The sequence below is a fragment of the Pyxicephalus adspersus genome, chromosome 8 (assembly GCF_032062135.1).
Source record: "Pyxicephalus adspersus chromosome 8, UCB_Pads_2.0, whole genome shotgun sequence".
Taxonomy (NCBI): Eukaryota; Metazoa; Chordata; class Amphibia; order Anura; family Pyxicephalidae; genus Pyxicephalus; species Pyxicephalus adspersus.
In genome coordinates this window covers 11,614,595-11,641,146 of record NC_092865.1, presented here as the reverse complement: position 1 = coordinate 11,641,146, position 26,552 = coordinate 11,614,595, and the positions used below count along the sequence as shown (strand labels likewise).

Genomic DNA, 26,552 nt, shown 5'->3' with positions numbered 1-26,552 from the left:
TTTGCAACACAGCACAGCCCTTTTAGGCACACCCTACTTTAATTTCTTTGTCACTTTTCTCTCTCCACCTGGCACTGCAACACAACTGACTTGCCCCTTGTGCTGCACCTCAACCTTCCACCCTATGCCCAGCTGTACAGGGACTGCAAAAGGATAATACAAGTGATATGTCTTTATTTACTTATATATTGAGTCGACATATTAGCCACCACTTTACAATCCATAGTCATATCACTAGCTGTCCCTCAAAGGGGCTCACGATCTAATGTCCCTACCATAGTCATATGCCAATACCACAGTCTAAGGAAAAATTATGAGGGAAAGCCAATTAACCTAACTGCATGTTTGTGAGATGTGAGAGCAGACCGGAGTGCCCAGAGGAATCCGACACAAACATGGTGAGAACATACAATCTCCTTGCAGATAACGTTGTGAACCAGATTCAAACCCGTGACCCAGTGTTGCAAAGGCAACTATTCTGCTCTGTTACTTCCTCTACTTGCATTTAAAAAAAAGTAAATTTGAGATGTGTTTGTAAATTAGCATCTTTTAAAATTACCTAGACTTGAGCTTTAATATAATTTGGGGGCATTCTGTTAATTAAGGGTATTAAAGAATTAACTATATGGAACTACACATTTGCATGGATAACATCCTGATGTGTCACAATTAGAAGTAACAATAAATTAATAAAATAAAAAAAAAGGGCTGTACCTTTGATCAATAAAGTGTCTGTCACTAAAATTAGCCCCTAATGTAATGGTCATCATGCAAAGTAGACATGGAATGTTCACTAATTCCCCTGCCCATACCGGCAATCCTTGCAGCAATCAAGAAAAAGCACCTGCTGAAGATCTTGTAGAATCTGTCATGGATTTCTGGTCCCCTGCGGCAATCAGTTCTTAGATCTGCCAGGCCCTTTGTCATTACTGTATGCTTTAGTGATTTAGAAGCTAGCAGTAGCAACCACAGCACTGTGGTAAACCAGGAGAATTCAGGAAATACTTTATTTTTAAGATTGATTTGAGTCACTTTAACAAGCTGTTCTTGAGCTACAGACAAGCAGCTGCACTTCGACTAAGAGATATATTGCAGGAGGATTTTGTTTACGGTCTGTTCCATGCAGAAGTTAGACTTTGCTCAGAGTCTCCCTCTTTTTGCCCTGACTGTGAGCATGTAGTAGTAGAAGGGTGGGAGGCAACAGGCAAGTGGCTGATCTGTATAATGCAACACATGCAAAGCCAGGGTCTTAGACCATTAGGAAGATGGTGACCCTGGATAATACAAAAACAAAGACAATTCCACAGTGTAAATGTAAATGTTATGCTTTCACAATACTTTGCATGCATGCACATTTTAAATCTTATCCTAGCAACCTCCATATATTAGGTTTGGTAAGCTGAATCCACTACTAGCTTCTTATATATAAGGGAGTCCAGCACTGGGAGTATTCTGTATTAGATTCTTTTTACACCCTCTAATAAGAACATGCTGAAGGTATCACTAATCAGCAGTGGAAATCCAAATTTACAATATTTATACCACATTACACAAATGAACGGGAAAAGTTGTGGTATCAAATAGGTCTGTACTGAAACAGCAATAGAATGCACCAGAGATGTCCTGGTGAGTGTATGCTTGTCCCTTGGAGATGAAAACAGCTAGATTTTTTAACTGCAGCAGCAGATCTGCAGAAAAGATTTTAAAACGAGGGCGCATGCGCGTGGCCTGACGGATGGACGTGATCTAGTTCGGCTCCGCGCGGCTTCGGGCTTCTATCTAAAAAAGTAGCGTATCCTACGGATCAATCACTCAACTTCCAATCCCAGGTGTGATCCGACTGTATTGGGAAGAAAATCAAATGGGTCCAACATTATTTAGTTGATTTGTTAGGTTGTGTTTTCAGTTCTTATGTTTTTTCTGTTTTCTTTTTGGTGTTATAGTTTATGTCATTTTTGTGTTTTTTTTTGTATATTCTTGAAAATTCAATAAAAATATTCAAACAAAAAAAAAAGATTTTAAAACCAACCTCTCATTAACCTCTGTAGCTGCAGAAACAATGGAACAATTCATGCTCAAAGGTGAAACATTAAAGTCACGTAAGTCAGGTATCAGTGCTTTGCTCTCACCAACTTATACATTTCTTGATTAGAAGGCTGGAAGGCAAAGTCATTACTGGAAAGGAAATAAAAAGCATCTAGTGGAAGAAAATCAAAGTGAGCATTTTTTGCTGTAAACTTTGAGTAAGTAACTCCACAGTGCTTGGAACCACAGAGGTCAGTGAGAGTTTGATTTGAAAGATTTGCAATTGCTTGTTAATATGGGATTACTGTAAAATTTCCACTTTGGTTTAAAACATTTTAATCAATATAGTATCTAAGATCTGAAATGGTTAAAATCATTGCTTTCACTGTGCCCTGAAGACTTGCACTGATATAAGTGTGCTGCACTACCCTGAGAATTTTCTTTGAAGTAAGAGAGCAAAAGCTGAGTTTTTAATTACAAATCAAATAAAGGATTATGCAACTTTGTATTATCTTTGTTTGTGCAGCCGCTTCCAAAAAGGATAAGAACTATGCACCTTGGCTGCTACTATACTAACTGTACTGTAAAATGGAGAATGGGGGGGGGGGGGAGTTTCAACAAAATATATTACTTTGGGGTTAAAGCATGTCTGATAACTATATCAACAATAAGGAGGTAGGGAACAAATTTTTATTTATTCCACTTTAAGTATACGCGGAAATGTGAAGGAGGATGGATGACAATGCCATACCTTCTCTTTCAACCAGAGAGAATGTAATCTCAGCAGCAATTTTTAATATTAGAATTCTATAACTTTAACTTCAAAAAATTATACATATTTTATGACAAAAAAAATATATTTATCACTTTATCATTCACTATATATACTGGCAGTAAAGGATCTGACATATGAGATTCCCTGAATGATTCAAATTTCAGTATGCAAAGAAAGGAACAGCTGCAAATATTTAGTGACCTCCCGTGATAATTTCAGCCCCTTTGAGGGACAGGAAGACGCTGAAATATTATAATTCTAATTCCCCAGAATGCCCTTGTTGATCCTTCACAGCACAGATTGAAAATGACTTCAATGATCCTTAAGATTCTATGCACATCCCCAGAATGTAAGGGGAAAAAAAAGACGCTTTGCTTGGCACTGGCTGGCTGGAATGAGATTCTGTAGAGCCTGTTATTGGCAGAAAAGTGAGCTCGGCATGCTAAATGCAGACAGCACCCCTTGTGCTGTGCCGCAATGACGATTATGAGTTGGCACAGTGCAAGCAGTGCCGCTGGTACTTCCCTGTCATTTGCTACCAACTACATGTTCTTGCGTCTGCCCAGGGTCAGGATTTGTGTTCTGCATTAAATTACCCTTCATAATAAAACAATTAACTTTTAAGCCTATTTCCTCACATGTCGCTTTATAACAAGTCATTGTTTGTTCACTACTACCAAACAGATGTTTTTGCTGGGCTGCTTTGAAATATAAGCACATAAAAAATCGATTTTACGGATGGCTTTTTTGTTTTCATAATGCTAAAGGAAACTTGTTTGTATGGAATAATGCCTCCCCTGTGGAAAATTCTAAAATATATTAGTATTCTGTGATCTTTATACAAGTCTGCAAATCAAGGGCATCTGGTGTCTGCTAAATTATAACCATCATTATCATTCTTTATTACGAAAGGTCATAGAAAATGAATGTTAATGCTATAAAAAGCTTTGGTGGTGGCTTACAGGCATATGATCTATCATTTCCTATGTGGTCTCTGTTAATAAAAAGTCAATATCTAGGTTAGGTACTGTACCAGAAATTTAGATTTTACCAGTGACCATATAAATAATAATTTGGTAATGGTCATGTGACCTGCCTCCAAGGTACAAAAAAAAGTTGGGATTTCTCACGTTTCCCATTTCTTTCTCTTTATTGCACAGGCATGTGTAAGGGCTTTAAGGTGTAATGCACCATTCCACTTCACCCCTTTTGAGTTTTTGAGTATGAAAATTAGGCGCAGCTAGAGAGGTCAACGATTGCTTGATTTAAAGTATTCTTGCTTGTTAAGAATTTCAAAAAATTTATTTCAATTCAAGTTTTTTTTCTTCTATTACTTTCTGTGTTCTATTGGGGGTTTGCATTTACTTTTTGTACTGGGGACACAATAGGAAAGTAAGGACTAAAAATCAAGGAAAACAAACTTTTGAGTTGTCACCAGAATATAAAATGACCAAGAAACCTTTAAATGTCAAACAGGCATTTTATTAATGGGTATCTGTATCTGCTCCCCATTACACTGCCCTATAATATACATAACAGCTCATCTAACTAATAAAAATGTGGGTGTTTAGTCAGTGAAGCCCCCTGAAGCTCTCTATGCTTAATAGAGCAAATAGCTTTGTCGAAAAACAGGTCATGTGGCCATTTCTACTTCATTTACAATCGTTTCTTTGCTTAAAGTTGCAGAGGAACCTCCTTTATTTTAGGAGAAAAGACTGTTTTGCAATAGGTGACATTGATGTGTTTCATGCGTTTTTTTTTTTGGGGGGGGGGGGTTTAAGCAGTGCAGCCATGCCAATGTTTTTAAATGAGCTTCTAAAGGGCATTTCTACCGAGATTTTCTTGCACTTTTGTGCTTACTGGACAAGAAGGTAAATTTTTTCTAATATAGAACACATGTATTTTAAACTTTTGAAATGTGAAAAAGAGATTAATTTTCTTCTACAATCGACAAACTTTGTTCTTCTTTCATTTTTGTCTTTTAGTACAGAAAAAGAACTGCCACTATCCATGAAAGCCTTGTTTTAGACCCTTTAAAAAATGAGATCAAGCCAATAAACAAAAATCTTTATGATTCGAGTATGTGTGGGGTACCAGTCCAGTGCTTTAGTGACTCACATCCACAAAGCTTATAACCTGTTACTAAATAATGCAGGACAAGACGCCGGCACAAACCAGCAGAAGCCTATCATTAGAGGAAGATTAATCTTACATTTCCCTGTTGGTACAGCAGTTACCAGAGCTGAACTGAAGATGCTGCAAATTGCTTCCCATGGAGAGACTCCAGGCACAGGCAAAGCCGAAAGACAATGAGAGCATTAGAATGGTGCTTACTTGATCCTCAAAGGACAACGCTTGAGCCACGTCGCGAGGAAAGCCGTCTATAACAATCCCCTCTGAGTCAGGAATTTGCATTAATTTCTGCTTTATTTCGGTAATTGTTGTTTCCTGGAGGAGAAAAGGGGGGAGAAGGTACACTAATTGCTGGTGTTGCTAATCAGTTAAGGTTAAGTGAATCGCAGAGGTGAAGTTGCACTACCTGTGGCGCTAATTCCCCTGTGGTTATTATCTTGGCGATTAAGCTCCATTTTCTGTTGCTGCTTGTGTTGTGGATCTTTTTCCTCAACAGCTCGCCCACCGATATATATTCAAAGCCGTAACGTTCTGCTATTTTCAAGCTCTGAGTCCCTTTCCCACTGCCGGGCCCACCTATGGGGAAAGAAAAATTACAATAAAAAACATGGAGACTAATTAGACACACAAATGGGAGACAATTAACTAGGAAAACAGCATCTGCTGCAAAAATAGTTTAAGGGAAAACTGACTAATAATCATGGTTTACTGCAAGCAAAACTTGTTGCTGAACTCCAAGCAGATATAGAAGACACACATGAATACAGCTAGGTATGCACTGATAAATACTTTATTGTCCTTTTATATGCCTATATATTTAAGTTGGCATCAGCCACCCTATAGCGCACCATTGGGAAATGGAGGGGCTGCAGGAATGGGAACCGATCGATCAGCTGTGCTTCATGCAAAGAGGCATAAAAAGAGAGAGAAAAGTGTGCAATATGATAAACTCATCTATCTGTTGCTGCTCTTCAATGCCCAGTCAGCAGACTCGGGGTGGAAAGAAGACACTGTTATATTTCTTAACTGTACTTGGTGCGTAAAACTTAGTACTAGATGAACAGAAATACAAATCCTTTGCAGGTATGCAATATTTCATTTGTACATTTAGCTGTTTGCCTGCAATCCCAAGAGAAAGGTAATTTGCTACATATTTTTGTCTCCTATTAAATATATACAATTAAAAAAACATTTGTAGACTATGAAAACAAATTCACATATATGTATATATGATATATTATATATATCTATATGTATGATATGATATATTTGACATCAATTTTGTTTATCTTCTTATTCATAGTCCTATTTTTTGTAGATATATATTGATTTGCTTCAAACGCACTCACGGCATAGAGGTATTTACGGCTTTAGGTATTACAGGCATTCTGCCCACCTTTATTCACCAAAACCATCAACACAAAGCAATTTCTTTGGTTTTTCTTTCACAGGGAATCAAAGTCATCACAGAATTTAACCTTTTGCCTCTCTCTCTCTGACACACTTCAGAGCTGTTGACCCTGCAGACCTAAACTTTGGGAATTCTCTTAGGCTCTCGCAGCATACAGTATACACACAACCTGTCTACCTGAGCCACCTGGCCTCAGTCTGCAACTCCTCCAGTTTCAAACACCTGCTCTATTTAATAATCTGCCAGGTGCTTCCTAGCTATCCTCAGTTTGTGGCCTGGAAGTGGGACAGAGTGCCTGTCCCACTTATTCCTTCCAGGACACTCCGGGCCTGGATTCCAAATAAAGAGCCGCATATCTGCAGCAACACAATTACTCATGGCCCTATCCTGGCCCTTTATTATATTTCCAGGCAAAAGTGAGGTAGATGATGACAAAAAACCATTGAAATCTGCTACAATATGTACCCGTACAAATATTATCTGATCTGTGTGTGTTAGAGAGAACCTTTATAAATCTCAATGAAAATAAAACCTGATCACAATAAACAACATCTTGGAACAGCTCTGTTAGATGCTATACCATACACAAGGATCCCATAAAGGTTAAAACCTGTGGGGATCAAGGCCTAAAAGCCTAACTTCTATCTTTTTTGATGTTGTGTCAACATAGAGGTTATCACAAAGTACATTAACACATGTGGTACATTGTGGTGTTATTTATATTCATTGACACACTAACATGCTAAGGCAGTGTTTCTTGAACCTTTTAATATGGGGGAACTATAAAAATAATTTCAGGTCTTGGGGAACCCCTTCTATATGTACCATATCCACAGCTCACAGTACATTTGATTGGTAATCATTGGGAAAATTGCCTCTTACATTGCTGGCCAGTGGAAAGAATGTCACTTTTACAGATTGCCAAAAATATTGGTGTCAGTGGTAACTGACCTGAGATGCACAGATTGCTGATTGCTCAAAGAACCCCTAGGAACCTCTGGATGAACCCTAGGGTACCACTGAACCCTGGTTGAGAAGAAACACTACTCTAAAGAAAAAAACAGTTTTAATGAACTTACATTAATCACTGCTAAAATGGTGCTTGTCAGATTTTTGGACATTTAGGTGTGTTGTCAGCTCATTAATTTGAATGGGCTGCCTTAACACACCACTTATCAACGTGTTAAAAGAAAACGTGTTATTACTGCATCACAAGTACCAGGTTGCCAAAGTCTAAGTTGGCTTTTAGGGGTTATTTATGAAAAGTGCTCTAATAAGAGCATTTCTTGTTGCCCATAGGAATCAATTAAAATAATTTGTTTCCACATCCAAATTTGCTTTGCTGGAATGCTAATTGGAAGGTAATATGATTGCTATGGGCACCAGGATATGTAAGTTTTATATCCAAGCCCCACAGAAAATCAGCAGCTACTGTGATGGGAGCTGATGACATGAGAAGACCTGATAGCTTATAGGAAAAAGTGAGCAAACACAGGGCAGATGGAATGGCATTAAGATCACTGCAGGGGAACCTGGCAAAGATAACCAGGAACTAAAGTATGGCACAGAGATGTCGATTCTGTTTGAAGTTCACTTCACACAGACTTATATATGTAGGGTGTACTTTCTGACACGTGAGTCCTTTAGGTGTCAAGTTCACCTTTTATGTTTGTATTAAATAATTCATGCCAGTGTGATTTCAAACATTATTGATAGTAATATTAGGGTATAATAGTATCATTTTTTTGTGTCAAGGTTGTTCATTTTTGAATTTATACTGCATTGTTCAAAAGAAAAATAAATGTATTTGTAGTAATTACTTAGAAAAGAACTAAATTCTTTTGACCACACGTAATCATATACATTGTGACTATTTGCGTTTGGCCAACCTGCACGATTTAGCACAAGTTGGTTCACCCTATTACTCAACCTTTCCTAACGTCATGATATCCCCCACATGACTTTGTGACTTTTTTATGAACACTTGTGTTCACCTGTGTTTCTGTGAACACAAATCATGCAGCAGTAATGTAATGCTAGGTCTCAGGTTCAAATATCAACCAGGACACTACTTGCATGGAGTTTGCTTTACCTGTGTTGGTGTGGATGTTGGTGCTACCCATATTCTACCAGTTTTCTCCCACATTCCAAAACAATGCAGTTAGTTTAATTGACTTCCTCCAAACAAATTGACCTTAGACTGTGTTAATGACATATGACTATGGTGGGGACTTGTGAACCCCCTGAGGCTATATATATCGACTTTGTAAAGCGCTGTGTAATATGTCACCGCCGTTGATATTATCATCTATATACAATACAAATTACCTACTATATTATTATTATTATTCATAATAATAAATGGGATTTATATAGTGCTAACATATTACGCAGCGCTGTACACTAAATAGGGGTTGCAAATGACAGACTAATACAGACAGTGACACAGGAAGAGAGGACCCTGCCTTGAAGAGCTTACAATCTAGTAGGTGGGGGAATTAACACACAATAGGATGGGAGATATGTAGTGGTGGGAAGTAGTGATGGTTTCAATAGACAGAAGAAAACGGGTAGGCAAGTTTTAAAAAATGGGTTTTGAGTGCTCTTTTAAATGAGTAGAAAGTAGGAGCAAGAGAAAAGGATGAGGAAGACCATTCCAGAGAGTTCGGGCAGCTCTAGAAAAGTCTTGGAGCCGTGCGTGTGATGAGAATATGAGTGAGGAAGTCAGTTGTAGATCATCGGAGGAGCGGAGAGGAGTATTTTTTTACCAGGTCAGAAAGGTAAGTGGGACAAGAACTGTGGAGGGATTTGAAGGCAAACCACAGGAGCTTGAAACTGATTCTAAGGTGAAATGGAAGCCAGTGAAGAGAACTACAAAGAGAGGCAGCAGAAAAGGAGCGGTGGGAAGGATGGATGAGTCTAGCTGCAGCATTCATAATAGATTGTAGAGGAGAGAGTCAGGTTAGTGGAATACCAGAGAGGAGGAGGACACAGTAGTCCAGACAAGAGATGATAAGAGCATGTACAAGGAGTTTGGTGGTCTCAGGGGACAGGTAGGGGTGGATTTTTGGATGTAGCGCAGGTGAAAGTGACAGGACCTGGAAATGTTCTGAATATGGGGGATAAATGAGAGGGCAGAATCAAAGGTGACGCCAAGAAAACGTGCCTGAGGGAAGGGACGAATAACAGTGTTGTTAACAGTTAAGAATATGTCAGGGGCAGATTTGGAATTTGAGGGGGGGATGATGATGAGTTCTGTTTTATCCAGGTTGAGTTTCAGAAATATCTCAGACATTCATGATGAGATGGCTGACAGGCAGCATGAGACCTTATCCAGGACTGAGGGGGACAGGTCAGGGGTGGACAGATAGATTTGAGTGTCATCAGCATACAGATGGTACTGTAAGCCAAAGGAGGATATGTGACTACCGAGAGAGGAGGTGAACAGAGAAGAGAACTGACCCTTGGGGAACACCAACAGGGAGGAGAGTGGGAGAGGAGGAATTACCATTGAAAGAAACTTGAAAGGAGCGGTCAGAAAGATAGGAAGCAAACCAAGAGAGAGCAGTATTATATACAAAACAAGATGATAATAATATTTGATGCATTTTAATATTCTAGCTTGCCTATTTTCCCCACATCCCCTCCATCAACATATTACTGATATTTTGGAATAAAAGTAATACATTTTCATTAGGGTCTGGCATTTTCGCGAAAATTTCTTCAAACTTCCGATGGTTCCGAGAAATTTCCGAAAACCGATTTCACGAAACTATCGGAAAATCAAGGAAATTATAACAGGAGGATTCACAGGTGATTCAGAGGATTCCCTGGGAATCCTCCTGCTTGAGATCCCCGGGGCTAATTAACCTCTGGTGCCGCGGATCGCACACTGTTCTCAATGAATGCAGTCACGACCGAATTTATTGAGATGATCCCTGGCACTAGAGATTAGTTTACCTCCAGTGCCGGGGACCACACACTGTTCTCATTGAATGCGGCCACTAGAGGCCATTCTCACAATTTCAGTAAGCGAGAACGGCCGAATTTGCCGCGAGATTGAGTTTTAAAAACTTTCATCCCCAATTTTCAATACATACCATAAACGATGTTGTTCTACCTTTGTGCATGTCAGATTCTAAGACGAGCCCGACCATTCGTATAAGGCAAGAATCATTGGCCGTGCGTACAAAGCCTTAGGCTGACTGTATTTTCATGCAGACTGACCTAGGTAATGCGCTTCTTTGATTTTGAGTCTTCATGAATAATAGAACCAAAGTCCAACAAATGAAAGTTTTGGGACAAGCACCTCCCCTTTCTTTATATGAAGGTCTGATCTGCATTATATGAGTACACAGTGCTTATAGTGGATCCTTTGTCAAGCATGAACCTTGTATAAAATTATGAGTTGTAAATCAAAGATTTTATAGAAATAGCAACAAAAGGATAAATCATTACAGTTTGATATACATACCAATTACCAGTATAATTTTGGGGTGTGGTCTGGATGGATCGAACACTTCATACTCTTCTATCAGCTCTGCAGTTTCTGAAAGGTCTGTATCACTTTCTATGGAGAACTGGTGGATAGGGGGCAGTCGGTCATATCTCCGATAGGGAAAGTTGCAACTTTCTGGCAATACTGAAACAAAAATATTAGAGTATAAAAATGTTTAGAAAGAATATTATAAATGAAGAAACCTGTCATGAAAGAAATACAGTGATACCTCGGCTAACGAGTAGTCCTGCTACATACTGATAGGTCTCCACTGTTAAGAGAACAATAGAATGATCCCAATATCTGTTCACTAAAAAGATAATCATTTCATTTAAAATCCTACAAATTTGCATTGTGTCCAACTTTAATTGTAGAAAAACGCATCTGTCTGCTGCAGTGAGGGTGGAGAGGGGATCTATAAATTGAAGTGAAACTGCAGAAGAGCAAATTCTGGCCTCTTTCTCTGCCATCCTGTCAGTATTATTTGTAAGTTCCAGGGCTAGATGGAGTGAAAAAGTAGTTCAAACAACTCTATATATGTATTTGTAGGCTGCCTTGGAGTATTAAAAAAGGAAAAGCTTCACAACATACCATTTCTGAAGAATGCCCTTCGGCCCTGTCCACCATTGAGAGGAGGTAAGTTTCTTTTATCCGGACCCACAAATGTATCCCACTTCACCTTCTCTGACCCTCCCAGCTCTTTCACTTTTTGTAGGCAGTTTTCTAAATAATCCACAGGATCATCCGGTCTGTAGTACATTAATCCATTCAGAAGGCCCTGGAAGGTTGAGAGAATATTTAGAATGAACGCAATTTATTTTATATTGATCTTTTTCAGTCTGCGTCACTATATTGCAATGAACACGAGGAATCAGATAATGAGTTTACAACTGAGAACTAATCTGCTGTTGTTCTGAAATGACAAATATACAAGGTGAAAATGAACATGGAGATTATTTCTGTTTCACTTTGTGCGAAAAGAATTTGTGCAAAAGCGTTCATTCAATAATGTGTTGGCAGACCACAAGGAATTTGAAAAAAATGCTAATTCTTGTTGTGTGCTGAAAGAATAGGGATCAATGTGCTAGTATGAACAATCAGAAAAATAATAAAATAAGTAGCAATATGTAGAAATAAATTTGCAGATAAAATATAATTGGTTGGCCATGTTTTTTTGCAGCTTACTGAGGTAGCTGAAGTTCTACTAGCTACATTCATTTATAGTTAGAGATGATTGGAATTTATTTCTGCAAAATTTTGTAGGAGACTTTAAAATTTGAGTTACTCAAAAACAATATTTGTTTGCTTTATTAAGAGTATTTCCACTCAGTCCAGACTGCATGAAAAATGATTCCATCAAACAACCCAGGACATTTAAGGCAAATATTTCAACACAGTTTTGTTTTAGAAAAAGCGTACAAGCATTTTTTATTAATAATTAACATATATTCATTGTCACACACGGAGAGACAGGACCACTAAGGGGTGCTATGGCTTGTACGGAGGTGGTGTGAGCCCTGAGAAGGGCCAAGGCACAGTCTAAACAGTAACCAGGTTTTCTCCAGAGTCTCTGATAGTGAGGATATGGCGCCGCTGGTTACTGCTAGGCTGCGGTCCCTGGGCACACAATGGTGGCCAAACACGGTACCAAATCGCAAAGCAGGAAAATAGTCGAGGAAAGCTAGGGACGAGGCGGGCAGCAAGCAAGCGAAGTCAGGTCACACGCCAGGGGTCAATTGCCAGGGATCCAGGAGACAGACACCAGTGACACAGGGGCCACTGTGGGCACAGGGAACACAGGAGACACTGGAAGCAACAGGAGGCACAGGTGACACAGGAATATCCACAGACTGAGAGGAACAATGGTACAGCACAGGGAAGTTGGCTGGGAACCAACAGACTGGACAACGAGGGTTAGCGCAGTAGCTGGACAGAGGAAACACTGAATTAAGCACCAGGTGAACAGGAACTAGCTCACAGAACTAGGGGCTCAGCACAATTGAGACATGATGCACGAAAACTGATGCCAGTGTGTGAGCTAGCTAAATAGCCAGGGCTGGTCTAGAGGCTCTTTTATGATTGGCCAGCGGATTGAACAGAAATAATAAAGTTTGGAAACAGAGGCACGCCCAGTGCCAGAACTGCCCGCATGCGCAGGAGAGAGGCGTATGTGCTTTAGAGGAGAAGAGGTAAGTGTGACAATCATATAGCCAAAAAACATTTATTACAATATTTCTTATTTCGAGGCGTTTCGTGGAACAAGCCCACTTTTTCAGGAATTGATTGAGATAACTGTCATATATTCAAGTCCCTACATTTTCAGTCCCCTCAAAACATTGGCATAGGAACCCAACAATAAGCGGCAGTCCAGTGGATCCTAATCTGGACTGACAATGGGAATCTTTAATAAATTGTCACAAACAGGACCTCCATCCCATACTCATCATTACATTACCAAGCACCATAACTGCAGGTATATTATTGGCATTCCACATAAACCCACAAAATTGATATCTTATGAAGGATTGAAGGCCTTTATGAATGTGGCTCCTTCATAGGATATCAATTTTGTGGCTCTGTAAAATGGCATTACTATTATTCTGCCCAAAGGAGACCAGTGGTGATGGATGCAGATTCAGATTTAAATGTTTGCAATTTATATATTAAAGATGAGCAAATCACAAACAGGAAACAAACCAATTTTTAGGCATCCTAATTTTTTTTAAATAAAATGCAAACTTTATTTTAAACATTTTTTAAATACATTTTGTTAAAAATAATGAACATTGCAATTTTGGAATTGCATGGGTTTTGAACAGAAAACAGTCTCTATAAAAACTTCAAGGCGTTTCACGAACCATAGTACCCACTTGATCGGGAGGCCCTAAATACATGAAACCATAATTAATCCACATTCATTCATAATTATCTTTATGTAATGAACAAATGCTAAAACAACTTAACTTAGATTAAAGATGGCCAACGTACTGAGAATTGCATATTTAAAGTTGATCTGACCTTTAATGTGATATTGTTTCCTAATATAATCTCTAGCAGTGGGACTAAAAACCTTTAATAGTAGGGAGAGTGTGGTCATTTTACACATGGGTGCACCGGGTGAATATAAAACGTCAATATAACCATAACTTTTTAGGCGGTTGTACCATCAGTCAATAGGTGTATGCCCAATGTTCAAATTTAGTCAGCAGATCCCCAATTACTTCAATAGAAAAGCCCTACTGAGGTCTATTGTTCACTTGCATTTGCAAAGTTACATTCCGATGGAACAGGCTGCATTTGACAGGTATGCCAATCTACATAAGTCCTAAAAGGCTTCCAGGTATTGATTTTCATTAGGGTTGTCATGTTGTTTCAGATACAAATTACACTTAGCAGAATTTTAATGACAGTAAAAGAAACCTATGCAACATATGCACAGCAGAACTTTAGACATTACCTGTATTTGTTTTTTTCCGTGTATGTGAAAAATTATATTGGTTTGTTCTTTGTCACTTGAATTGGTGTGCCGATCATTCTTGTCGGCTAGCTACGCTCCCACGCATGGCTTTATAAATTTAATTTTTGTTCCACCACAGGATTCCATTTTGTTCCCAGACATGACAAATTATTGCTGTCAGTTGCTTATTCTTTCCTCATATGAATTTCCAATATTGCCATATATGTTGTTATAAAAGTATTTGGTACAAACTTGGCTTGTTGACCAACCTTCATGACAGATAACAGCTTTTCTCTTAAAGAGACCCTATCATCAGGACCTTCATTTCCCCGAGAATCCTTCATTGGGGTTTGCTTTAAATTATTTTAACAAAAATGAATTCATATAACGAAAGAGTTTTATTCATTCTGTGCACATTTAGATGGGTGAACATACATGAAAAGTAGCCAGAGATTAGTGGAGCAGTACTCTAATTCAGTAGTAATTCCCTATAAATGTTAAACCCTGTAATGTGCCTGCACATTATATTCACCTCCTACAACCCTGAATACCATATTCAATGTGTGCTCTCTTTACTTGTGACCTTGTTCCTTGCTGCAATCACATTCACGTAACAGTATAAAGTAAAAGCACAACAGAAAACAATCCTTTTCAACGAATTAACAATTCCCTCAAACATTCCCTGGTGGGAATCAATTAATGCCATTGAAACACATAGACCTGGAAGATTCCCACAAGGAAATGTCTTTTAAATAAGTTAAAGCAGCTGCCATCTCAATTTACAGGGTGAATAAGCAGAACCCTTTGTTAAACAAACATCAGAATCATGAAAATTGTTGATAAAAAAATTCACTTATGCGGTTTTAATGTATTTATTTTATGCTTGTTGTTCAGCTGTAAAAGCCTCCCTGGTAGAGAAATCCAAAAGCCTCAAGTCTGCTGCTGGGTTCCATTATCATGAATGTGATGTTAGCAATCTCTGTAGTATTCCCAATTGTTCCTTTCAACAACTCAAACATAGTTTGTGGAAAGTAAAATACTGCAAGTAAGCCTTTTATAACACTTGATTTTCTATGTATTACCATGATTGAATTAGGTGGCAGGGTCTTAATAAAGTGACCTTGTCCTATCCTGAGACATATTTTAAGAGACCTTTACCGAAGGATGGTACCTGACATTGGTAATTTCTAATGTTGGAGTAGCTAACCCTGAACATATAAAATTCTGTAACCTCTCCAATTTGCATACTTGTTTCAGGTCAGTGGGTAAGCATAACGGCCTGGCAATTACCATTTTGCAAAAAGAAGGCAACAATGGTATCCACTATATTCCTCTTAGGAAATGTTACTTTAAGGAGTATATCTAGCCACAATTCTGGACCCCTGGGGTTTTTTTGGTGATATGTGGTTCTGTTTTCTCATACTTGGGCCCTTTTCAGACTTGAGGTTGAAAACTGCCACTGTTAGCCGCCCCTAGCTGCTCCTCTTCAATGCTGTGTGTTTTAACCTTGCAATTGTTGCGCCAAATGCAGTTAATCCTCTAACACACTCAATGCTTGTGTCATGTTTTTGAGGTTTGCTGGGTTCAATGTTTTAAGGAAGTTGATGTATGAAACAAACCAACCACAGCTGTTTTCAACTGCTTTCCAAGCACTAATAGCTGGGCCTGAAGGTGGTTACATTCAAGTAACTGGTGACATAAGCAACATGGTGCATTCAGCAACAGCTGCCGCAATCCAATGCAACCACCTGCACAAAGTAAGTCAACTTCAGGTCTGAAATTACCTGTACAATCCTGATGAAAATGGTTTCACCCAATAGGGGGTGAGGGAAAATCTGCAATGTGTAACATAACCCGCTCTTCCTCAGTCCAAAGAACAGAAAAAGCTCTTTGGGCTTTTTTTGGCTAAACATAGCAGTCTTATTTTGGGGAATTAGATCGACCACTGTGTGTAAATATTCCCCCTGTGTCATCTCCATGGAAATAAAAAGAAATAAAAAATGGGTTGCTATGAGCAATAAAGACCTGGACTAAGAGCGAAGCTGGAATAAAAGACAAGAAAGATGAAGACTCATATTGCCAAAATACTTTCGAATGAAATGACCTCGGGGGCTGACCTCTTCAGGGTATACACACTGCAATATCTATTGATGCTACAGGCTTTAGAATACCACTTTGTAGCACTAACACAGGAAGGATTCTGCTGGATTATTCTCGGTCAAGTATGCTGGGTATTGTTCTTGTTTTGACTGCCTTTTTTATTGTATTATGAGGATTTTTATCTTGATCAATGCTCCTAAAATCCAATAGGACCATTGTTACTGAGAAGTATCTCTAAATCATGTTTATTTTATTTATTTATCTAAAAATATGAGCACATATTTATGAATATTATGTATAGTTATGCATATAGTCTTTACACTATTTTTTTAGCCTATTTGATTGATATAACCATGAGGTTCTTTCCTAGGCACCTATTGATTAATTATACATGGCATTTTAAGACATATTTTATAATAGGCATCATGAAGGATATGACTGATATCATTATATAGTTTTCTGGGTAAATATCCTTTAGGCTCTGTTCAGACAGGAAGTTGCAGTGCTGATATTACTTCCTTGTGCCAGTGAACTGCTGCTTCAGGGGAAACAATACAAGTAGCTTCTCCCCGAGGCAGCCCCATAGAGAATGAATGGGGGCTGTCAAATGTGCAGGCATTGGTTCTTTAAGAACCAGTGCTGCGGTGCAAATGACCGAGCAGTTGGCTAAGTGCTGGCCGCCAGAAGCCACAGGATCATTCAATCCCAAGGCAAGTCTGAGACCTACATGTCTTGACTGCCACCAGCTGTTGAATGTGCAGAAAATTATTTTTTTAAGACCCAGTGCTACAGTGCAAGTGACCAAGCAAGGTGCTGGTTGCCAGAAGCTGCGTAGGATCGTTTGATCCCAAGGAAGGTCCGAAGACATATTTGTATAATATTCTTTCAATATAGGTTTTGAATGTAAATGATCATTTTAGGGTCCTAGAAGAGAGAAGTTTAAAGAATAAAGAAGTTTATTGGAAAACATACATGAAAAGATATTCTGGATCTCACATAAAGATACGCTGCTATTTTCAAACTTCCTACACTGATAAACACTGATAAAAACAAACTTTTTGAACAATATATAGTAATACAGCTGTAATTACTGCTCAGTACAAAGGTGCATTGATCCGATTGATCCAATAATCTCCTAAATTACAAGCCGCAGTTAGGGAAATTCTGAGATTACTTGTTGAGTTGTTCTGATAATGTGTAGTAAAAAGAACAAAAGATGTGTAAACCACAGGGTTATTTGCAGATCTAAGTATATTAAAAAACACAGACTCCGAATATTGACAGTGATTTGGAGGGTCAATTCTGAGGACAAAGTTGCCAACCAGCTTCTTTTGTGTCCCAGAAACTGTAACTGCATCCTCTGTCTGGGGTATTAAATTCTCCATTGTGGTTTTCTTGATGGGCCATGGATTTACAATAAAGCATAATTACAGTCTCATTAAAAAATAATTTTTGCCTCCCCTCACTCTCAAACAATCTGTACCTCAATTTTTTTGCTGGTTTTGGCTGTGATGATGAAGAGTAAATTGAAGCTGTAATGGGTGGAATGGTTGGATCAATGGCTAGCACTTTTGCCATGCACCACTAGGGTCACAGGTCTGAATCTTGGTCAGGACACAATCTGCATGTAGGACATGCGTCTCCATGTGTTTCCTCCCACATCCCAAAAACATGTATTTTGGTTAATTGAGTTTTACCAAAAATTGGCCTTAGCCTGTAATAATGACTATGGAAGGGACATTAGATTGTGAGCCCCTTTGAGGGACAGTTAGTGACCTGACTTTGGGCTTTGTAAAGTCCTGCGTAATTTGTTAATATGTTGGCTCTAAATATATACAAGTGATCGGTCCTGAAGTCACCATCAATGGTTATTCAGGCCTTAGTGCTAGATAGTTGTCAGTAGATACAAATTAGATTGTACAATCAGAACAAAGCAACCTAAACCTTCTATTGATTTTGTTATGAACTGAAAACAAGCTTATATTTAACCAACTACACAAGAATTCCAACACACCTTTTCTCCAATAATGACTTATTAAAACTCTGCAGTTAACATAAATCAATCAAGCACCTCACAGGCTTCCTCCATGTCAGCTCTATGTCATTAAACCATTTCCACAAAGCTGCTTGACCTGTTGTAGACATTCTGGTATCATCACGTACAATGCAGGAGCAGCATTCTTGCATTGAATTTTAGAATGTTAAGGGTAAGCCCACATTGTGGGAGCATTGTAGAGTAAAGAGGAGAGCTGGCTGCCAAAGGAGCAAGGAATCGGTAGGAGTACTCTGCATATTCCAAGCCCCTACAATTTAATCACTAAACCTAGGTAGTGCCAGTTCTGAAGACTTAGGGGGTCCTACTGCAAGGTGTATTTTTTCAAAGTAGAGTTCAATATTGAATACTAGTACAGGCCACAGGTACACAGGCCAATTATCACTCTCACAAACCCATTTCTAATCCAATTATACAACCAGAATGAATGAAAGGAAATAAGTAACCAACTAATCATAAGTCACCACATTTTGGGGTTTCAAATCAGATGTGGATTGTTTAGACATTTATATTGGTAAATATCAACACAAAGTGATTCTGATTCTTTATCTCCAATTTAAAACAGGCAGAATATAGCACGTGTGTTCAAAGTTTTTTGGACTTCATCTGGCGGCAGATTTGCTCATGAGCACTGGACCTTTTCAACTTTGTTCTCACTATAAGAAAGAAATAGGAAAGTTTGCTTCTGTGTTATACTGCAATACACAACCACTTGCATGTGGTCTGTCTACTGCAATGCCCAATATTACACTGAATGGGGTATTCCACAAAAATGAACAGAAATTCATTGCATGCTGCATTGTGTTGACAAAACGCAATACAGGGCGACGCATTTTGGGAACATCACATATGATGTGAAGAGCAGTTAAATGCATATTGAGGTGCATATTGAGGCACTAAAGGAACTAAACCTGCAACATAAACCTGTGCCTGTTCCGTTGCAGGGCTCCGCCATATTTGTCTTTTTTTCTTCCTGATTAGAATTTTTGGCCAACTTGATTGGCCAGGATGGGTTAAGTCCTGCACAGGAGCATTTATTACCAGCACGCACAGGGGAAACCAGAATTGCCGGGTATCCTGGAAAACCAAAGCTGCTTTTTGTTTTTCTAGGAACAATCAGGAAGGTAGGAGGGATTTTTGCAGAAGGGATTAATGCAGGAAAGGCACTTGTCCCTTTCTGCTATAATGACCTTCCTGATAGTTCTTAAAAAGTGGAACTTTAGCTCCGCTTTAATGTGTTTGTGATGTACTGGGTAAAAGCAAAACTCCTCTTAAGGTTTTTAATAAGGCAGAAAAGAATAAGAAACTCCTGTTGAGATTTTCATTGCTGTCTGTGTCTCCATTAGACAATCGCGGCAACTTCTTCAACAGAGAAGGAAACCAATACAAAATTCCCCAAAGAGATTTCATTACTTCGCATTCTGTCTCTAGCAAAAGAAATAGCAAAATTATCCCAGATGGCATTGACATTAGTGAGCAAAATATTATAACTTGTTGTAAACTTTCCAACTCTTTCCTCCTAGATTGTAAGTTCTTCTGGGCAGGGTCCTCTCCTCCTGTGTCACAATCTGAATCAGTCTACCATTTCCAACCCCTTTTTAATGTACAGTGCTGCGTAATATGTTGGGGCTATATAAATCCTATTTATTATTATTAATAATATTATTATTATTATTAATAATAATTAATAAAAATAATATTATTATCTGTTATCCACTATGTTCTAACCTATAATATAAATGTTTGTACTATGCTTTTTTGGCTAAATAGCTACATTTAAGATATACAGTATGTTGTACACAGGGGCATAGAATTGTTTTTTTCCAAAAATGTGGAACACAGCCTAAAGGACACTGAATAAAGTTCACAAGCAGATAATCAGTTACTTAGTTAAAGTCTTTAAAGTTTTGCATGATTAAAATTTAATACGTTTATAATGAATATAACTGTTATAACTGTAATTAAATTAGCATAAATGGGATTAGAAGGCCACAGAAAGGGTTAAAGCCATTGCTGAAATTCCTATTAGTTCATAATCAGCTAATAATACTGGAACAGTATAAGAATCTCTTCTATATTAAGGTACACTGATATTTCAGTGGGTCTAAACCCCAACATAAAAATCCATTTTTTTTAATATAATTTTAGATTTATAAAATGCCTGCAATGGCACTTTTGCAGCTTACCAGCTCCTAGGTATGGCTGTATTTAGACTTTTTGTCCAGGGACATACGAGGCTCATTTATCTATTCTGTTCTCTCCTTCTATCAGTATGTTTCAAAGTCAAGACAACTGTATGCACTCTTAATGGGCTCCCACTTCTGTCCCTCAATCAAGGTCTGCTGTATGGGATTGCAACAAGCTAATACCAGAACAACTTGGGTACACTGCTTGCATTTAAAGGGAAATACAGTAAACGGTCACAAATAAAAAGTTCTGACCAGGCAGGCCATTTATTGCAGAAGGCAATAGACAGTTGATGTCCTTTCTTCAAAACAATAAACTTAGCCAACTAATTGTAATTTTCAAATGACATTTACCTGTCCATGCTGTGTCGCAGACACTGCCATCCTTTTGCGGTCCTTCTCTCGATTGTGCAGGACCTTCGGCCACCCTGACTAGCAAGACATAACTCCCAATCAAACATGTGGGAATTCATTCAGTTTATAGCCAGAATCATACACTGAGCTGGACATGCAGATCTGTGTATTTGTAAACAGTGTTCTGATTGTAATCCGTGTACTGATTGTGAATATTCAGATAAGTAAGTTTTGCACAAAAAATCATGCCTGCCCACAATTGTGGAATCGGCATATAATTTATTGATGAACAAAGATTGCTTGCTAATTTGTACCTTTATTTTTTAGTGGAAAACTTGGTATTAACTGTAGTGTGGACACAAAAATCTTAATTTTTATATAGATCCAAAGCAAATAGATCTACTCTGTGTACACCAAACGTACAGCTGGGGTAAAAGTGAAGAAGGATATTATGGAGCAGTGTTTCTGAACCAGGGATACTGCAATGATAGCTAGGGAGCAATTAGCAATTTGTTCCTTTCAGGTCAGTTACCACTGACACCAATGATCTATCTGGGTATCTGTATGGATTGCATTCATCCTATTGACTACCAAGGTAATATACCATGAATTGGGCACATCTTAAAGACTGGCAGGAGTTCTCCTAAAACCTAAATGTTAATTCAAGGGTTTCCTTGTGGTAAAAAGGTTGAGAAAAGCTGCTATGGGGTGTTATAATTTCAAGTCTGCTGGGGTTGCTAACATTAAACTTTAAAGATGGTGCCATCAGGCAGTTATTTCAGGCCATTTGGATGTTTACACATGGCAGGTTTTTCACATGTAAAAAACGTGCCAAAAGTACATTACATACACAGATAATCTTATGTGATGAATATTCTTGTAAGAAATGGTCTGGAGAGAGGGTTTCTTTGAAAACTTGTTGCTTTGCCTTGAATGTAGAGTAGTAATGGAATTTAATGGAACATTTTAAACATTAGAAGGTGCTGAATAAAGGCTGATCCTGTCCTGCATAGTGTATTCATGGTACAGGTTTAGCATTAGGTCCTACACGTCTATCATGCACCAAATCCTTTATTACTAGAAGACACAAGTGGAGTCTATATATGTCCTATTCTCCTTCTAGTTTCAATTACGTTTATGATTCTTTTACAAATGTCCTCCAACTTAAATACGTTCATTCTACAAGTACAAAGTTGGATGTGAGCAGAATTCAAATGTCATGATAAAACTTCAAGTCTCATTCACACACATAAAGACCTAATTGTCACACAGCTTAGAGACAGGGGCACTGAATCTTAATAAGCAATCAATTGAACTATTTAATGAGTATAAATGACAAAGATTAACAATTAATGTTAGCGGTAAATACATTAAACTGATTGTAAGTCAATACATGTAGCAGATTTATATGCCACTTGTTTGATATGCATTTGTTGTGCACTCTAATTGAATTCTTTGGAGGAATCAGATCTGTAACAGCAGAACCTGGGCAGAACTGAGTTTGCTATGACACTACGAGTCTGATTTATTAAAGCTTCCCAAGACTGAAGAAAATATACTTGTGTCCCAATGCTCCCAATGTATCATAAACAATTGGCTTTTTCTATATTTTTCTTATACAAATAAAGAAACCTCAGTGCTCAGGTTACTATTTTCACAATCTTTTTATCCTTCTTTGCATAGCAAGGCTGACAACCAATTGTTTGACCATCCCGGAGCAATGTGGATCAGCATGGGTGCCTATTTAGAAACAAAGGTAACTGCAGCATCAGGATTTGGGACACCACATTAGAATGCCCGATACCACAGCAAATACCAGGGTTCCTGCCGTTTGCGGGCCCCTGATGACAGCCTGGGATCATAGGAAGTAGGTGAAAAAAAGCCAGCGAATAGGAGTTTCTATGCATTGCATTGCCAAGGGCAAGATGGATTTTGCAGCGAGTTAATTTTTAATTTAAATATATTGTAATAGAATTAAATATATCATGACAAATTTGGAAGGTATCTGGCATCATGTACCTCAAATTGTGGCCTGGAAGAGCGTAGGAGTGCCTAGTTGACCCTTTCCTTCCAGGACATAAAGGGCCTGGATAGGGCCACAAGTAATTGTGTCTCAGCTTTTTATTTGGGATCCAGGCCCTGTAGTGTCCTGGAAGGAATGGGTCGGCTAGGCAGTCCTCCACTTATCCAGGCCACAAATTGAGGTACATGATGCCAAATACCCTGCAAATTTGGCATCACATGTTTCATTCTACTAATATATATAGTCATACAGAACTACAAATTGTGTGAAATAATTTAAGCTGTATGTGATAAATTATTCTACTACAAAATGTCTCTTATGCAATCATAAATGACATGACAAAGGTGGGTCAATAGATAGCAAGGTTTGTTAGTACACGTATGAGCTCTCATATAAATGCACTTTTAAGGGGTATAATATCTATTTTTTTTTTTCTACATGAGCAACCACATTTTAGCTACAGAGTATCTATTTTCTCAGAACCATGAAATGCCATTGCCGTGTGTTACTAAAGGATATTTCTTTATTGCTCTTTATTTTTATATATAAATGCATTGATTCTGATATACAGTTGGCACACTGTGAAATAAACTGACAAAATAAAAAATTGCTACCTTGTAAGGTGTAATATTTGGAAAAATGATCTACTAATCAAAGCCAAGACAAGATGCTGCACACCTAACACATTCATAACAACCAGCAATGCTGATTCCATCCTTGTTCATGTTGAAATTTAATCCACTTGTTGCTATGGGCCATTGCAAAATGCCATTACTGTAATTGCTGTGTAAGGTTGGTGCAAATTATAAAGAATATATATATATATATATATATATATATATATATATTTATTTATATAATGTTGTGTTTATATTGCTATGTTCTGAAAAACATACGGCAAGGTTATCCCAAATACACAAGAGGTGTCTTAAAAATGTAGCTTTTAGACTATTATGTGAATTCTAAACATTTTTAGTAATTAATTATCTTTACAGCAAACGACATAGTTAAATAAATCACTGGGGGGAGCTTTTAATTTTTGGACATGTTTTGCCATTCAATTTTGTTATACAAATATACAATTGCACACAATAGACATGCTCCCGGAAGCATCGATTTAACAACCGCCGGTATTTTGTTGACATGTGAATTGTTTGGTAGTGGGTGTCTTAGAAGTCTATTTTTAAAGCAGTGAATCTGACAATCACTAAACATTGTCTTGGTGAGAAACTTCCAAGTCCATGTGTTTCAATGGGACTGATTGATTCTCCACCAGACAATATTTGGTGAATGTCAGATTCACAGCCTTATAAATAGGGCTCTTAGTGGTATAATAGTTTGAGTGCAATTATATACGCCTGAATATTTGACCACAAGCCTAGAACTGGTCCATGGACTATGCTATGCAAGCATTGTCTAGATTTGCAATCACCCACAACCAATGTGCAGCAAAGTTCATAGCAAGTGTAAAGAGCAAAGGTGTGCCACTGCTTATAGCATCACCAACCCAGCTTTTACTAATGAATGAAAAGGATGGCGTGTTTCTGGGGGTCTCTACATTCTCCACAGTACACTATGCATGCATTATTGTAAATCTTGAAAAAGAGATCTCAAGAAGGATTCGATGATATAGAGATAGATCCTTTGAGGGACAGTTAGTGATATGACAATGGACAATGACTGCATAATAGATCGGTGCTATATATATACTGGATAATAATAATAGATCAGTTGGGATATCAATAAACTAACACCACGAGAACTGCCACAAATATATATATTACTAACGGTTGGAAACACATTACACCCACTAAAGTCACTTAACGTGATGTGACATTTATATGATAAAGAATATGCGGTAACCCATAGTGACTAGTTTAAGCTATCTTCTTTATTGGCTTCTATGGTTTCTTACCCTTCGCACCATGATCCTGGATTAAACCTGGGCATTTAGGTTAACCCTGATGTGACGGTAAAGGCAGTACATTATCATATGGGTGCTGTAGGTGTCCTTACCTCGAAAAGCTGGGGTATCTCCCTCCTGGTCAGGTACTCCTTGGGGTCATTGCTGTTCATGATGAGGCTGTAGACAGTTTATCTGGTGGGTGAGGATTGGAAGGGAGCTGTAGGCTCCTACTTGGGTTTAGCTTGCAAATCTTCAGCCCTGAGCCACTATTTTTTCACGCTCACATCGATGTCCAGGCACACCGGTGTCCACACATCAATGGCACGATTCACGTTGGTTGTCACAGCCAGCAGCCTTCGCAGCAAGTCCTCCTCCTGTCCCAGAGACACAACCCTCCCCTGACTCATACACAGTCCTCCTTGTGTCACCCCCTCTTAAGCTAAATAACTACACACACCGGCTACATCCACACCATCACCATTATCAGACTATTGCATGGAGCTGGCTGAACGCTAGGAGATGCAAAGCTGATCACAACTAGGCACAGTCTGGCTGCTGATGCTGCTGAAGACGCTTAATAAGCAGCAAGGATTTCTAACTCATCCCTTTAACTACCGACATACCTCAGGGACAGGTTAGGAGGATGATCTGATTCCACCAGTGTCCTAGGTCAATTTAGAGGATTAACCAGACTTCTTTTTATCAAAAAGTGTTCTGGATATATAATAAAGGTACATATTATATAATAATAGATATATTGTGCAATAAAGAATAATAAATATTAAAGAAATATATGTAATAAATGTAAGGACAATTCATTTTTTGTTTGAAAAGCATTATGTATCATAAACAAATGAATATATTAAAAAAAATATCAATGGTAGCTAATAAACATAACATTTTGAAATGAGTGAAGTCATCAGTACTCCTCACTTCTTCAAAACTATAAGATATCCCTATTCTCAGCGCTATTTTGAACTGCAATGTTTGCTGTAAAAGACAACAGAATGGATAGATTTATATAGGAGTCGTCACACTGCTTGCACAACCCCATTCTTAGATTGTAAGCTCTTCAGGTCAGGGTCCTCTCCTCCTCCTATGCCACTGTCTGTATCTGTCTGTCTATTGATACCCCTATTTAATGTACAGTGCTGCATAATATGTTGGCGCTATATAAATACTGTTTATTATTATTATTATTATTATTAATAATAATAATTATATTAAGTACAAAGATTATAATAGTAATGATAATATGCACTCCAAAAGGATTTTTTGGCTATAGTTTGAGTGTCATAGTATATTATTATAATTACCATCCCCCCTTTCCAAACTTTGATCTCACTTATGTTCCTGCCCCTTATCCTGTAGCACTTTTTGTCTTTGCATGTTTGTATTCTTTTGTAAATAGGCTGCTAATTACCTATTACTTTAAAGTATTATGAACCTTCATTTTGATTATTTATGTTCTATGTTTAGATAGCTATGTTCACAGCTATGTTCTTTTAAATATAACTCTGCTACCCATTTTTATATGAAGAGATGTGATATTCTGCCATAGCTAATAAAGAAATGAAACACATAAAGTAAAAATCTTTCTGGGATCTTCTTTTTGTCTTCATGGCATTTCT

At 38.1% G+C, this 26,552-nt stretch overlaps 1 protein-coding gene across 1 annotated transcript in view; it reads right to left on the bottom strand.

The window, feature by feature from the left end:
- Window positions 1–25,426, bottom strand: part of AK5 (adenylate kinase 5) — a 137,519-nt gene extending 112,093 nt beyond the window's left edge. The window contains exons 1-5 of the mRNA XM_072419503.1: window positions 25,032–25,426; window positions 11,434–11,620; window positions 10,819–10,986; window positions 5,340–5,509; window positions 5,135–5,248 (exon numbers count right to left, since the gene is read on the bottom strand). Of these exons, the coding sequence (XP_072275604.1) occupies window positions 5,135–5,248; window positions 5,340–5,509; window positions 10,819–10,986; window positions 11,434–11,620; window positions 25,032–25,091 (699 nt within the window). The 5' untranslated portion in view covers window positions 25,092–25,426. The remainder of the gene's footprint in view (window positions 1–5,134; window positions 5,249–5,339; window positions 5,510–10,818; window positions 10,987–11,433; window positions 11,621–25,031) is intronic.
- Window positions 25,427–26,552: the final 1,126 nt, after the last annotated feature.